At 45.5% G+C, this 14,600-nt stretch overlaps 1 protein-coding gene across 1 annotated transcript; it reads left to right on the top strand.

Annotated features, from left to right (window-relative positions):
• The first annotated feature begins 3,916 nt into the window (after positions 1-3,916).
• On the top strand, positions 3,917-5,563 carry LOC144709061 (polyphenol oxidase I, chloroplastic-like). The gene has a single exon (XM_078582465.1). It carries the CDS (start codon positions 3,917-3,919, stop codon positions 5,561-5,563), a length of 1,647 nt encoding a protein of 548 aa, XP_078438591.1.
• Positions 5,564-14,600: the final 9,037 nt, after the last annotated feature.

The raw sequence follows: 14,600 nt of genomic DNA on the forward strand, positions 1-14,600 counted from the left end.
ATAGTCATAATCATATGGATATAACCATAGGTAATCAACCGTCGGATTCATATGTGAAACTTTAAACACGCTAGCAGTATTTGATCCAGTATTTCCATTGGTTATGACAAAAAATACATGAGATCACTGATATTGAATACCTCAATAGTAGCATTAAGTGCAACATGCGATGTGGCTATCTTGGGTGCCTTGTGGCCACGCCGCATCCCACAAAAGGCTTGTGGGGATGTAATGCATTCATCGCCACGTCCCACAATGGGCTTGTGGGGATACAGTGCATCCATAGGGTATTAATATTATAATAATGTAATGTTAGTGCAGATATAATGATTTAGACTAAAATATTCTAGTAAGTATTATTATATTGACACGATAGCAAAATATTATTTAGTATGTAACATCACAATTATGCCAGCCCACCGCTCGTCGGGAGATATGCGGTGCAGGGTGCATGCGCAGAAACTGATATTGGACCCAACTATAAGTATTAAATTTATGAAAATAAAATATTGATATTTTACTATCATGGTCTCCCTCTTCGATTTGTCCATCTTTCTTTTCTTTTTCAGTTCTAGCTTTCTCTTCTTCTCTCTCTCCTTATGTCTCTCTATGTTGTTCTCGGATCTTTCTCTTTCACTCCTGATCTTTTCCTGTCTGTCTCGCGATCTCTCTTTTGACTCATCATCCCTTTATTTCTTTTTACTGGTCTATCTTTATTTTTTTCTTACTTGTTGTCTCCATTTTACCTTTCTCTATCTCTCTCTCTCGTGCTCTCTCTCTCTCTCTGGCTCTCCCTGTCTCTCAAGCTCTCTCTCTCTCTCGCTCTTTATCTCTCTCTGTCGCTCTCTCTCTCTCTCGCTCTCGTTCTCTCTTTCTCTCTCTCTCTCTGTCTCTCGCGCCTTCTCTCTATCGCTCTCTCTGTATCTCCCGCCCTGTCTCCCGCGCTCTCTCTCTCGCTCTCTCTCTCTCTCTCCCTCTCTCTCTCTCTCTCTCTCTCTCTCTCTCGCTCGCTCTCTCTCTCCCTCTCTCTCTCGTTCTCTCTCTCTCCCTCTCGCTCTCTCGCTCTCTCTCTCTCTCTCTCTCTCTCTCTCTCGCTCTCGCTCTCTCTATCTCTCTCTCGCTCTCTCGCTCTCTCTCCCTCTCTCTCGCTCTCTCGCTCTCTCGCTCTCTCGCTCTCTCGCTCTCTCTCTCTTTCCCTCGCTCCCTCTCGCTCTCTCGCCTCTCTCACTCTCTCGCTCTCACTCTGTCTCCCTCTCTCTCTCTCTCGCTCTCTCTTTCTTTCGCTCTCTCTCTCTCTGTTGCTCTCTCTCTTGCTCTCTTTCTCTCACTCGCTCTCTCTCTTTCTCTCTCTCTCTCTCATCCTCTCGCTCTCTGGCTTTCTCTTAGTGAAGGTCGTGCGGTCCGATTTTTTCGGTCAGCGTGCGATTTTTTCGATCGCACATCGATGTGCGGTCCGAATTTGTGCGACGAAATCGGATCGCACATCGCACAAAATTGGACAAAAGATTTGCGAGAAAAACGGGTAGATGGATCAAACGGTCGAGCCCTTCCAGGATACTGCTGTAGCTGCGTACTCAAGAGAGGGAAGGAAGAATGAGCGGAGAGAGAAAAGTGAGCCAGCGAGAGAAGATACACTGGGAGAGAGACAAGAGTGAGAGAAAGCGAGAAAGAGGATGAGAGAGTTGACCGCGAGAAAAGGATAAGAGAGAGCGAGAGAGAAAGAGGAAGAGAGAGGAACGACCCAGAGAGAGAAGAGCGCGAGAGATTGGAGCGTGGTCCGACTGTCTTAAACGATATAAACAGAGAGGAAGAGAGAGAGAGAGAAGAGTTCTAGAGAGAATCAGAGAAAGAGGGAGAGAGAGTAACGAGAGAAGAACGCCAGAGGCCCGGAGAGGCAGAGTGCGAGAGAAAGAGAAGAGCGATGGAGTGAGTAACGAGAGAGAGAGAATAGTTTGAGAGAAAGAGAGAGGAACGGGAGAGCGAGAGAAGAGCGCCAGAGAGAAAGAGAAGAGTGATAGAGAGAGGAACGAGAGAAAGAGAGAAGAGCACCAGAGAGAAAGAGAAGAGCGATCGAGATAGTAACGAGAGAGAGAGAAGAGCGTGAGAGAGGAGAACGATGAAGGAGGTAATCTAGAAGGAATCTGTTAAAAGAAACAAGTGTTTTCCTTTCTTTTTCTGTGTGAGTGAGAAGGGGCTCTTGTGTTGTCATCTGGAGTTCTATCCAACAAACGACAGAGAGAGAACGAGGAACGACAGAGAGAGAAGAGCGTGAGAGAGGAGAACGACAGAGAGAGAAGAGCGCGCTAGAGAAAGAGGGAGAGGGAGGAACGAGAGCGAGAGAGAGGAGAGCAAGGAACGGGAGAAAAGACAGCCAGGGAGAGAGGAACGAGAGAGACAAGAGAACGAATAAAAAACCGGACCACAAACCGCACAATCGCATCGCACAGGCCCTTGGCCGATGTGCAGTGCGATTTAATATTACACTGTCCGATGTGCGGTCCAAAACTCGAACCGGACCGCACATCGGCCTAAAATCGCACTGGTCGCACCGAAGGACCATCCCTCTCTCTCTCTTCCTCTCTTTCTCTCTCTCTCGTTCTCTCGCTCTCTCTCTCTTTCTCGCTCTCTCGCTCTCTCTCTCTCTTCCTCTCTCCTTCTCTCCCTTTCTCGCTCGCTCTTTCTTTCGCTCTCTCGTTCTCACTCTCTCTCTCCCTCTCTCTATATCGTTCTCTCGCTCTCTTTTTCTCTCACGCTCTCTCCCTCTCGCTCTATCGCTCTCTCGCTCTCTTTTTCTCTCTCCCTCTCTCTTTCTTTCTCACTCTCGCTCTCTCGCTCGCTTTCTCTCTCTCTCCCTCTCTCTTTCTTTCTCACTCTCGCTCTCTCTCGCTTTCTCTCTCTCTCCCTCTCTCTCGCTCTCACTCTCTCTCTCTCTCTCGCTCTCTCTCTCGCTCTCACTCTCTCTCTCTCTCTCTCTCTCTCTCTCTCTCTCTCTCTCTCTCTCGCTCTCCCCTCACTCTTTCTTTCTCTCTCTCTCTCGCTCTCCCCCTCACTCATTCTCTCTCTCTCTTTCGCTCTTTCTCTCGCTATCTCTCTCTCTCTCCCTCTCTTTCTCGGTCTCTCGCTCTCTCTTTTGCTCTCTCTCTCTCTCTCTTTTGCTCTCTCTCCCTCTCTCTCGCTCTCTTACCGTCTCTCTTGCTCTCTCTCCATCTCTCTCGTGTAAGGATCACCTTAGAGAAGTAAGAGAAATAGAAGAAGAAGAAGAAGAATGGAGATAGAAGAAAAGGAGAGATCGCACAAGCCAGATAGTATGGAAGATCGGGTAAACCATATTAATCTCATTAGCAATAGGTTTGTTTGTATTTATACGCGATAGATAAGTACTTAACGGATAGAAATGAGAAGTTACAGATCTAGATTTGTACCTTCTTTTACAGATTTGATTTAATTGTTAGATCACTTCACGGTCATGTTATCCTATCTAAGATTTAATCCCGTCCACTAGATTTTTCTTAACTAGATTTAATCCTAGCCATCTATGCACTGACGATAATTATGTTGGGTGCAAGACGGTAAACGGCCGCCCACTGGGTATTCATTGTTGTGTAGACTCCGTATTTATTGGGATCCTTATGTCAAATAGCTGTGAGGGCTCTGACCACAAATTTAACCACGCTGGACGTGAAAGCGACAGGATAAGGTCGCGCAGTGCCCCTATGGTCCGAACGAGCCTACGCCAAGGGAAGCGATGACCCAGCTTGCCAATCTACAACGCACTTCCAATGAACGGCCTTCCACTGCGCCGCGTGGCATCTCCTCTGCTCTATACTTGACTTCCCCCCGACAAAGCCCTAACCCTTAGTCTCTATATGAAGAGCCCACGTACTTTGAAGGCAATAACTTACTTACTGCCAAGGCCATGGGGCGAATCAGGGAGCCCCACGGGGCGCCAGTTCTGCTCGTAGTTTCCTTCCTCCTCTCTGCGCTATGCTTCTCTCAGGCCAAGTCTGAACTCCGTTCAAGCGCTCTTCTTGGCGACCCTCTCTTGGCAAACTTATCCGCTTGTCACCATTCCTTCACCGATGCCAACCGGCCCGCCTACTGCTGCCCCCCAAGAAGAGACATTGACCAGAGACTCGTCCAATTCGATCTCTCCAAGCTGTCGCAGACCCAGAAACGCGTTCGCCGAGCCGTCCACCATCTCGACGCCGATTTCATCGCCAAGTACCAGAAGGCAGTGGCTATTATGAAATCTCTGCCCTCGGATCACCCCCACAGCTTCTTCCGCCAAGCGAACAACCACTGTCTCTACTGCACCGGCTCCTACGACCAAGTGAACTCCTCCTCCCTGTTCAAGATCCACCGCTCATGGCTCTTCTTCCCCTGGCACAGAGCCTTCCTCTTCTTCCACGAAAGAATTCTCGGAAAACTTATCGGAGACGAGACCTTTGCCTTACCCTACTGGAGCTGGGACACGCCGGAGGGAATGCAGATCCCGGAAATCTTCGCCAGAGGAGTACTTAGCGACGGCGAGAGAGACGAAGCCCATCTCCCCCCGACGATCGCCAATTTGAATTACAACAAAGAGGCGAGCGTCAGACCCTCCGACGAACAGGTGAAAGTGAACTTGGCATTCATGCACAAGCAGATGGTCTCTGGGGCGAAGAAGAGGGAGCTGTTCCTGGGTTGTAAGGTAACCGCGGGTGAAGAGGGCTTCTGCGACGGGCCTGGTACAGTGGAAGGGGCTCCGCATAACACCCTTCACTCCTGGGTCGGCAGCGGGGTTAACCCAGAGAGAGAGGACATGGGCGCGTTTTACTCCGCAGCGAAGGATCCAATCTTCTACGCTCATCACTCCAACATCGACAGGCTGTGGGAAGTATGGAAGGAGCTCAGAGAAGGGAAAGACGCGGACTTTGAAGAACACGCGTGGCTCGAGAGCGCCTTCACCTTCTACGACGAGAATCTCCGCTTCGTGAGAATCAAAGTCCGGGACTTGCTCGATACCCACAAGCTCGGGTACGAGTACGAGGAGATCCCTCTGCCTTGGGTCAACGCCAAGCCGAAGCCGACGGCGTCTTCGGCGGCCTCTATAAAAAAGAGAAAGAGCGGTTCTCTGCTATCGCGAAGAGCAGTGATGGAGAAAGAGCGAGCTCTCGTCTCGAGTGTGACTTTTGAGGTTTATCGTCCGAAGCGTGGGCGGTCGAAGGAAGAGAAGGAAAGAGAAGAGGAGATTATCGTTGTGGAGGGGATACGCGTGAAGCGCGACGTGTACGCTAAGTTCGACGTGTTCGTTAACTTGGGTGCCGAGGAGGAGAAGATAGCTGGGCCTCTGGTGAGGGAGTTTGCTGGGTCGTTTGTTAACACTCCGCATGGATCGAGGAGAATAGGAGAGACTGAAGGGAAGATGGGGAAGAAGGGGACGACGTTGAAGCTTGGGATTTCGGAGCTTCTGGATGATCTAGGAGCTGATGAAGATGAGAGTATATGGGTTTCTTTGGTGCCCAGAGGCGGTTCTGGAGTGTTCATGACGGTTGATGGCGTCCGTATTGAGTTTCTGAGGTGACGGACTGGTTTCTGGTGTTGCGTGTGGAATTTTGATTTCGCTGTGAAAGTTCTGCGAATATCATTTCTGTTGATTTTTAGGTTTGATGTGCTTATATACAGATATTATTACATTCATATCGAGAAGTCATTTTCAAAGAGCGACGACACGTCTTTTTTTCAGTTTGACCAGGTATTATCATGGGAGAGAGAGAGAGAGAAGGTAAAAAGGTATGTATAAGGAAGGGGAAGGTGAGCTGAAGGTTAGAGTGATAGTGCTCATGCAGGTGACGAGGATGACTGGAAGGATACTACAGGTATGGCATTCTTTTTTGGTCAAGTTCTTGTTAGTTGGGGACCACAAAAGCAAAGAAAAGTTTCTCTATCTTCATGTGAGCAGAGTATATAGATGTCTTTGGAACTACTTGCCAAAGATTTTGGCTTGCATGACTCATTGGAGAGTTAACAAACCAGCCCCAAATAAAGGTAAAGATAATGGTGGACAACAAGTTTGTGATTACTCTGAGCAGAAAGTGTGTGTTTCATAGTCGCTCAAAACACATAGACACGCAATTTCATTTCATCGGATCCTGTTTAGAAGAAAAATGGGTCGAGTTGGAACATGTTTGTATAGAGGAGCAGCTGGCAGATTTCTTTACGGAGCCTCTAGGAAACCAAAGTTCATTGAGCTCAGAGCAAGACTCTGAGTTTAGAAAGTAAATACGCTTTGAGATGGAAGTCATCGAGAAGAAATATATTTGGAATAATTTATTTTTTTGTTCCGCGTTTGTTACTTCCAATTTTTCCTCTTTCTGAATGGACGGCTCAGATGATCACATGCAGGTTATTCATACTAATCGATGCTTATGAGGTCTGCCATGGTGGCAGCCACATGAGCTGTATAAATCTTGTGTAGACCAATGATAAATCAAGACGAGAAGTGTTTTCTTTCTTTTCCACCGTGTTGACTTTCTCTTTCTGAGTGAGTGAGAAAAGCTTCTTACATTCTTTACATCAGATACGGTGAGAGTGACTACAGAACAGAGAGAGAGAGATAGACAGTATTATAGATAGAGAGAAAGCAGGGGAGAAACATTCATAGAAAAGAGGGATGACGCGAGAGAGAAAGGCAAATGATAAAGAGAAGATTGAGCAAGGAAATACGGTAGAAGGAGAAAGGTCAGTGGAAAGAGAATAAAGATAGAAAGAGAAAGGTTGGTGGCTAGTTGACCGAAGAGATGACATCATGCCCAAGATTATCATCCAATATTCCTATTCTAGATTAAACTAATGTTTTTTTATCATCAACTACTGAACATAATTCAGTAATGGATGATAATAACATACATCATTTACCCATGCAAAATTTAGCACAGAACAAACAAGGTCAACCATGTGTTGACATCAGTGCTAAGTAGTTATTGTGACAGAAACAAATATAAAATCAACTAATTCTAATATTAAGATCTGTCTAGTACTCTTGATCATAGGCCTGAGCCAGGAGAACCTTTTGAAGTGAGAAAACTTAGTGATATTTATAATCATGATAGGAATCTCTTAGCTTTCTCAGTAATAGAACATCCAGTTCCAATGTGGTTACTATCTAGTTTAGAATACAGTTAACCATCAACGTACACTGAAGCATCCTAAGATAATAATTTGATGCAACCGATGAGAGTTGAATATAATGCTCTCATTTAGAGCAAAACTTGGACCTTAGTTCTAAGAAATGAAAATCTTCTTGTTATTGGGTGTAAATAGGTTTGTAAATTAAAATACAAACCTGATGGGACTATAGATCGATACAAGGCTAGATTAGTAGCTTAAGGATTTACTCAGAAAGAAGGGTTTGATTTCACAGAAACTTTTACTCCTATGATCAAACAGACTACACTAAGGTTACTTCTGTCATTAGCCATTAGTAAAAGCTGGAAAGTTCATTGACTAGACGTATCAAATGCATATCTTCAGGGGAAGCTAGAAGACAAGATCTATATGGAACAACCTCCTGGTTTCAAAGATTCTTCACATGCTGGTTTTTTTTGTTTACTTAGAAAATGAAATATGGTTTAAAACAATCACCTAGAGCATGGTTTCATAAATAATCTTCTTCGCTTCAATCTTTTGGTTTCATTGGATCCAAAACAGATACGTCTCTATTTTTGATAAATGATGGAAATCCGATGTTTATTTTAATATATGTTGATGATATTTTGATTATGTCTCCTGATATTAACAATATTAATCACACTGTGTATGAATTGGATAAAGAATTTGCAATACGAGACTTAGGACCAGCAAAATATTTTCTTGGAATAGAATTAGTTCAACATCCAAATGGTTTTGTCCTTACTTAATCCAGATATCTTTTGTCTATACTCAAGAAATCAAATATGGAAAGTTCTAAACCAAATGTCAACACCTATTCCTATGACTTCGGCAACTAGAGTCGAAGACAAACAAAGAGATCCATCAAGAGATACTTTATACACACAAATAGTTGGAGGTCTCGTCTATCTTACACTTACAAGATCAAATATCACCTTTGTTGTAAACAAAGCATGCCAAAAGATGCATTTACCTGATTCTAGGGACTGGGGCTTTCTTAAACATTTTCTTCGATATCTAAAAGGCAGTATTCTACATAGATTACTTATTCATAAAAATTCTGACCGTAACATCAATGCATTTAATGATTCCGATTGGGCAGGGGATAGAGAAGATCGATGATCCATCGGAGGCTATCTGATTTATATTGGAAAGAAATTAGTTTCATGGAGCTCAAAGAAACAGTCTATGGTGGCCAGATCAAGTACCGAAGCAGAGTACAAAGCAGTTGCCAATGCAACTGCTGAAATTTTATGGATTCAGTCACTTCTTAAAGAACTCAAAATCAATTCTGCATCTGTACTAACATTGTGATTTGACAATGTTGGTGCCACATATCTGGTTGTCAATCCTGTGTTTCATGCCAGGATGATATACATAGAAATTGATTATCACTTTATTCGTGAACAAGTGGCAGCCAAATCTCTAAGAGTTCCATTAGTGATAATCAGTTAGCTCACTCACTAACAAAACCTCTTGCTAGAAATCGTTTTATTTTTCTTAGATCCAAGCTCAACGTCATCTTCAACGGCGATGATCTTGCCGGGGGTGTAAAGAGCAGTTCAACTCGCTGAGTTGCCAAGTCAAACACTGAAGATTCAACACTTGGCGATCTTATGTTAGGAACTTAATCAAGATTAGATTGTAGATTAAATAAATATTATATACTCGTTAGAGACTTAGCAATAGGATTAAATATAAGTTCAAATATAGAATAGGATTAAACATAGATGATCACGATCACACGTTAGATAGATATAACGTTCAGGATTACATCTCACACATCCATTACAGATGATGGGTCCACGGAACAGATCAACAGATGTGATAGATGAATCCAAGGTATTATAACTGTCGAGATTAAATACATATATCCGTTACAATTTAAGGCTATATGGCATCAATCAACGGTTGTGATCGGTAAACCCAAAGCGTTATAATGGTCAAGATTAAAAACTGTAATTTGAATTTATATATTTGTTGTAAAACGTTACAACAGATATATACGTTACTGTAGTTACAATTTTTAGCTACCTACATACAGTATAAATTTCCAAGCAATGTTACGGTAATCTTTGCGGCAATAAAATGATTCTAACTGGTATTCTTACTCTTCTTCTTCTTTCTTTCTCTCCTCTTTCTTCCGTTTTCTTCTCTTTCAAGATTGTGTGCAACGACCAAGAAATCCCAACATTTATTTCTCCCTAAGGCTCCTAGTCTCCATCTCAGCTATATCTCTCTCTCTTATTCGCCCTCTACTGCATCCTTCCTTGCTATTTCTCTCTCTCGCTCTCTATCATATTTTTCCTCCTCTAATGTTTCTGTCTCTTTACTGGTCTCTCCCTCTTTTTCTCTCCCACTCAAATCTTTCTATCTCCAGGTAACCTCTCTTGCGTCATACCTATTCGATCAGTCAACGGTCAACTTCATAAGAAGTGAATAATCATCCAAAATCTCCATCAATGAATGCCCACAAGCCGCCGACAATAGATAGACGACCCACGCTCATGTGTCATCCTGCCTCGAATTTTTGGGAACTTATAGATCTAGAAAGAGGAAGAAGAAATTGGGAAGAGTGGTAGTGGTTGCTATTCCAACAACATCGATACATGAACTCGATTGCTGGTTGTTTGTATTGCGGTCTTGGGTGGGTTTCTCCTGCAAATTCCACCATGCTCCCCTTTTCCTCTACCTGTGATTGAGCCCCTTAACTTGCCAAAATTTTTCGTCAGCTCTAATGGGTCGCGTGCCCACTCTCCACACATCTCCTCAGAAGGTGGAGTTTTTGTAATGCCCTCTATGGGATCTGTCTCAACTCGTACATGTTTTAATGTCATTGCTATGTAGACGATCAGTGTTGTCCAGCCATATTGTCCCCAAAAAGTTTGGACACTGTTCTCAAAAAATAAGGCACCACTCTCGCATTGTGATCAGCAGAAGTGCTATTTCCTTATTGTGGTGATATTGTCTTGATAATTTTCCATTCCATCAACTCTCGAGTGGTGGAGCCCTCCTCTACCTCACCTGTCATGCCCCTAACCTGCAAGTGGAGTTTGATGGTAGTATCAGAAGTCAAGGTCCTGACCATATTTTGAAAACATATTTTCCACCTTGACACCATAAGGTATTGGAGACCCTTCCAACATTGCAAACGCCAGTATGACTGTGTTTGATCCCCATATTCTAGACCCGTCAAGATTATACCCTTGAGCCTCCTAAAGGAATTCATCGTATCCACAAGTGTCAACTAACTTCTATAAACCAATGGGATGCCGCACACTGTAACCATGTCTGTCACCGTTTCCGCACGTTGGTCCTACTAGTAGGAAGACCCTAGGCCATTGTAACTCTACAATTTTTGGAAATTTATGATGTCCAGCCACAGAATATAACATATGCTGGTATGGATACCACTCAAAGGAGTATGGTACTGGTGTCTAGACTCCCCAATTCACACTACCCCAAAGTCAAACAATCCTTCCATGAGCTTTTGTGTATCTCCTACCTCTAGGGGGCTCTAGATGACTTTTCTTCCACCAAGCATTTAAGGAGCGAATAATCTGCCTTTGTTGCGGAAGAGTTTGTTGAATAAAATGACCAGATGGAATAAATCCAAACCCAATATTCTACTGTAGAAATGCACAATCAACTTGGAAAAAATAACTATGTTGAGGCATAAAGATGGATAACAAGAACCTCCTTACGTTACTGACGTGACACCAATGTCCAAGGCTCTCGGTGCAAGGCTCTGGCTTCTTGTGTGGTGTAGTTGGACAACTCCTGATTGTACTCTTAAGCCAAGGAAGTAACCACCAAGGATTGATTAAAACAATAAACACATGAGAGAGAGAGGAGAAAAGAGGAAGAGACAAGAAGAATAAACAATAAAAAAACCCTTAACAACTGTACTTGAGATTAGGCTTCAATGGGGGTGAATGCCCCTTTAAATAAGAGATAAATGTGCCATTTCCTCATAAAAAGGAAAATAGAAAAAGGGGCGTGGCTCGATTCTCATGCCCTCTCTTAGAGGGGGATTTGATTAGTCAACCCCCCCCTCTCCCGCATTCCCACAGTGGGGGCCTTGACAAATCCCCAACAAACTCCACCTTGGCAGACACCCTAGTCAAGCTAGGTGTCCCCATCGCTTTCCAAGTCGCAGACGCTCCACCTCCATCAATGTATCTGCAACATGCACCAAGTCCAAACAATGCTAAAACTTCTGTGTCATGAGGGATCTTCATCAAAATATCAGCTGCATTTGCCTCCATGTGCACCATTAGAAGAATAGTCACATCATAACTTAACAGCTCCCAGATCTTGTGATACTGCACATCAATGTGCTTTGATCGTGCATGATAGACCTTATTCTTTGCCAAGCAAATGGAACTCTAACTGTCGCATACCGGAGGAAATCCGCCTTTGGAAATACCGAGTTCATTAAAAAGTCATTCAATCACAAAGCTTCCTTTGTAGCTTCAGGTGGTGCCATGTACTCTGCCTCTGTCATAGAGAATGCAACAGTCGACTATGGCGTCGACTTCCATCTCATAGGTCCACTGCCATCGTAAATGTACTAACAGTCGTAGATCTTCAATTATTGATGTCACATGCGAAATCAGCACCAACATAACCACGTACTTAAAGTGAATTCCCTTTATCGAAGAGAATTCCCATATCAATTGTGCCCTTCAAATATCAAAGAATCCATTTCATCGCACTCCAATGCTCCTCTTCCAGATTTCTCTTAAACCTGCTCACCAGTCCAATTGTGCGAGCAATATCCAACCTTGTACAAACCAAAACGTACATGAGAGAACCAACGGTACTTGCATAGGGAATTGGCTTCATTTCAGTGATGTCTTCATCGGCTTCAGGTCTCTTAGAAACAGATAACCTGAATCGCTTAGCCGAAGGAGCATTCACTGCTTTAGCATTCCTCATGACAAACAGGTCAACAATCTTCTCAAGTAGCTCCTTTGAGTCAACCATAGAGTACCCTCCACATAATCTCTATAAATCTTCATTCCAATGATCTTCTTTGCAACTCCAAGATCCTTCATTTCAAATTCCCTACTCAACAATGTCTTCAACCGTACGATCTCATGTAAATTCTTTGAAACAATGAGCATATCATCTACATAGAGCATCAAATATACAGGATAACCATCATCACACATCCTCATATAGACACAAAAATCAAATTGGCACCTCGAAAAGCCAATACACACCATATATGAGAACTTATTGCACCACTATCTTGAGGACTAGTTCAGCCCATACTAGGACTTCCTCAACATGCACAAAGGTTCTCTACCCCCGGTATAATGAAGCATTCAGGTTGTTATGTGTACATCACTTCCTCCAAATCACCATGAAGGAATGTCGTCTTCACATCCAATTTCTCCAACTCCATATTCTCATACGCTAAAATGGGTTACGCGATGCAAATAGATGTATGTTTCACTACAGGTGAGAATACCTCATTACAATAAACTCCTTGTTTCTAAGCAAAGACCTTTTCCACTAGTTGTGCTTTGTATGATGGCTTCTCTACATTAGAAAGTGGCACCTTTGATGGCGTAGCCCTCAAGTTATCTAGTTATTTTTTTGTTTTTCTAAGTCTAGGTTAAAATTTCCTGTTTTCGCTTAGGGTTTTTCCTTTGTAACCCAAGAGGCCTATATATAGGACCCCCAGGGTAAGAGCAAGAAGAAGTCCATTTTGAATTTTTGGAAAAGAAAGAAATCCCGTCCCATTTCCGTGAGAGAAGAAGAGAGAAAAGAGGACGAGAGAGTGTAGGGCGGAACGGAACGGGGCCGACTTGGTCGCCCGTCCCGTTCCGCCCCCCCCCCCTCCTGTTCCGTCGGCCTCACCCGACGGAACCCTAGGCGGCCGCCGCCGCCGCCGGGATCCCGCTCGCAGGCCCGTCGCCTGCCCACGGGGCTGCCCCCACCTCGCAGAGCCACCACCCGTCGCGCGGGAGAGCCGCTCCCTCACACGGTGCCGCCACACGGCGCGCCGCCGGCCGCCGCCGGGGAAGCGCCGCGCCTTGCACGGGGCAGCTCCGCCTTGCGGGGCAGTTGCCCGCCGTGCAGGGCAGTTGACCGCCGCGCAGGGCAGCCGTCCGCCACACGGGACGCCGCCGCTGCCAGCGCTGCCGCCGCAGCGCCTGCCGCCGCGCGCCGCACCGCAGCGCCGCCGCCGCGCGCGCAGCGCCCGCCGCCGCGCGCTGCGCGCGCCGCAGCGCCTGCCGCCGCGCGCCGCCGCGCCGCAGCGCGCCTGCCGCTGCGCCGCCACCACGCCGCGCGCGCGCGCCGCCGCTTCACGCCGCTTCGTGCCGCCTCGCTGCCGCGCTGCCTCGCCACGCCGCGCCCCTCGGCTGCCATAAGCCGATGTATCATTCGCAGCCGTATTCGTCATCCGGCCGGCTGAACCTATCCGCTCACCGGTCGTCAGGCCCACCAATGCCTCTACGATGACCACGTGGGAGTTGACCGAGTGGAGAACGGTCACCCTCGGCTTTTACGGATTGAGGCCCCGCGCAGGACCTTTCCAAGACACCCACCGACAAGCGGGACATGCAGTCCAAGATGATCATCCCCGAGCCGGACGAACGGACCCACGCTCCCGCCGCAGGACGTCGACCACGTCCGTCCTGCATCAACCTTCTTCTTAAACACCCACTTGCATTCGATAGCTCACTTCCATGAGGAAGCTCCACCAACTCCCGTACTTGGTTCTTGTCCATGGATGCGCGTCATTGGATAGATATCACTCGAAACCATCTTTGTTTCTTGTGTTGGTTCTTCCCCTTGTGAAAACAAAGAAACAATCCCATAATTAACAAGACGTGCATGCAGCTTCTTCTCACACCTCGCCTGCATGACAGCAATGCTCTGACAATTCTCAGCGACATCATTAGTCAATCCTCCATGGTCAATTGAATTGGGCGGAATTTTCACATTCTCCACCTCCATCCAAATCCAATTTGCAATATCTCAGCCCAGGTAGTAGTCTTCGTGCATGTAGTTTCTGCATACCCATCTCACTCATATGGCCCATGCGCAAGTGTCACAAGAGTTGTGCCGTCCATCATTGGCTCATGTGATGTAGGAACTGCAACTTCACCTATCACAGTGCTCCCTTGAAGCTTGTAAATATTGGCTCCTATACGTGTCCCCTTCCACACAATGAGTGCTCCCTTGCAAAATTTCAATATTCAGTCCGTAGCCTTGAATGTGCAGCCACAGCCATTTGCCTTCAAATAACAAAGAGAAATTAAATTCTGCCGTAGCCCCAGCACGTGCTGCACATTTTCCAATACTCTGATTGCTCCATCAAGCATTTGGATCCTCACCATTCCAACATCAACGACCCTACAAGGAGCATTGTTCTTCATAGAAATGACTTCTAAAGCACTCTCATATGAGTGAAACCAATCAGCATGAGCACA

Source organism: Wolffia australiana, chromosome 11 (assembly GCF_029677425.1).
Source record: "Wolffia australiana isolate 7733 chromosome 11, ASM2967742v1".
Lineage (NCBI taxonomy): Eukaryota > Viridiplantae > Streptophyta > Magnoliopsida > Alismatales > Araceae > Wolffia > Wolffia australiana.

What these genes read in the sequence shown, in the direction of transcription:
- LOC144709061 (XM_078582465.1), top strand. Translation starts at nt 3,917, where the DNA reads ATGGGGCGAATCAGGGAGCCCCACGGGGCGCCAGTTCTGCTCGTAGTT.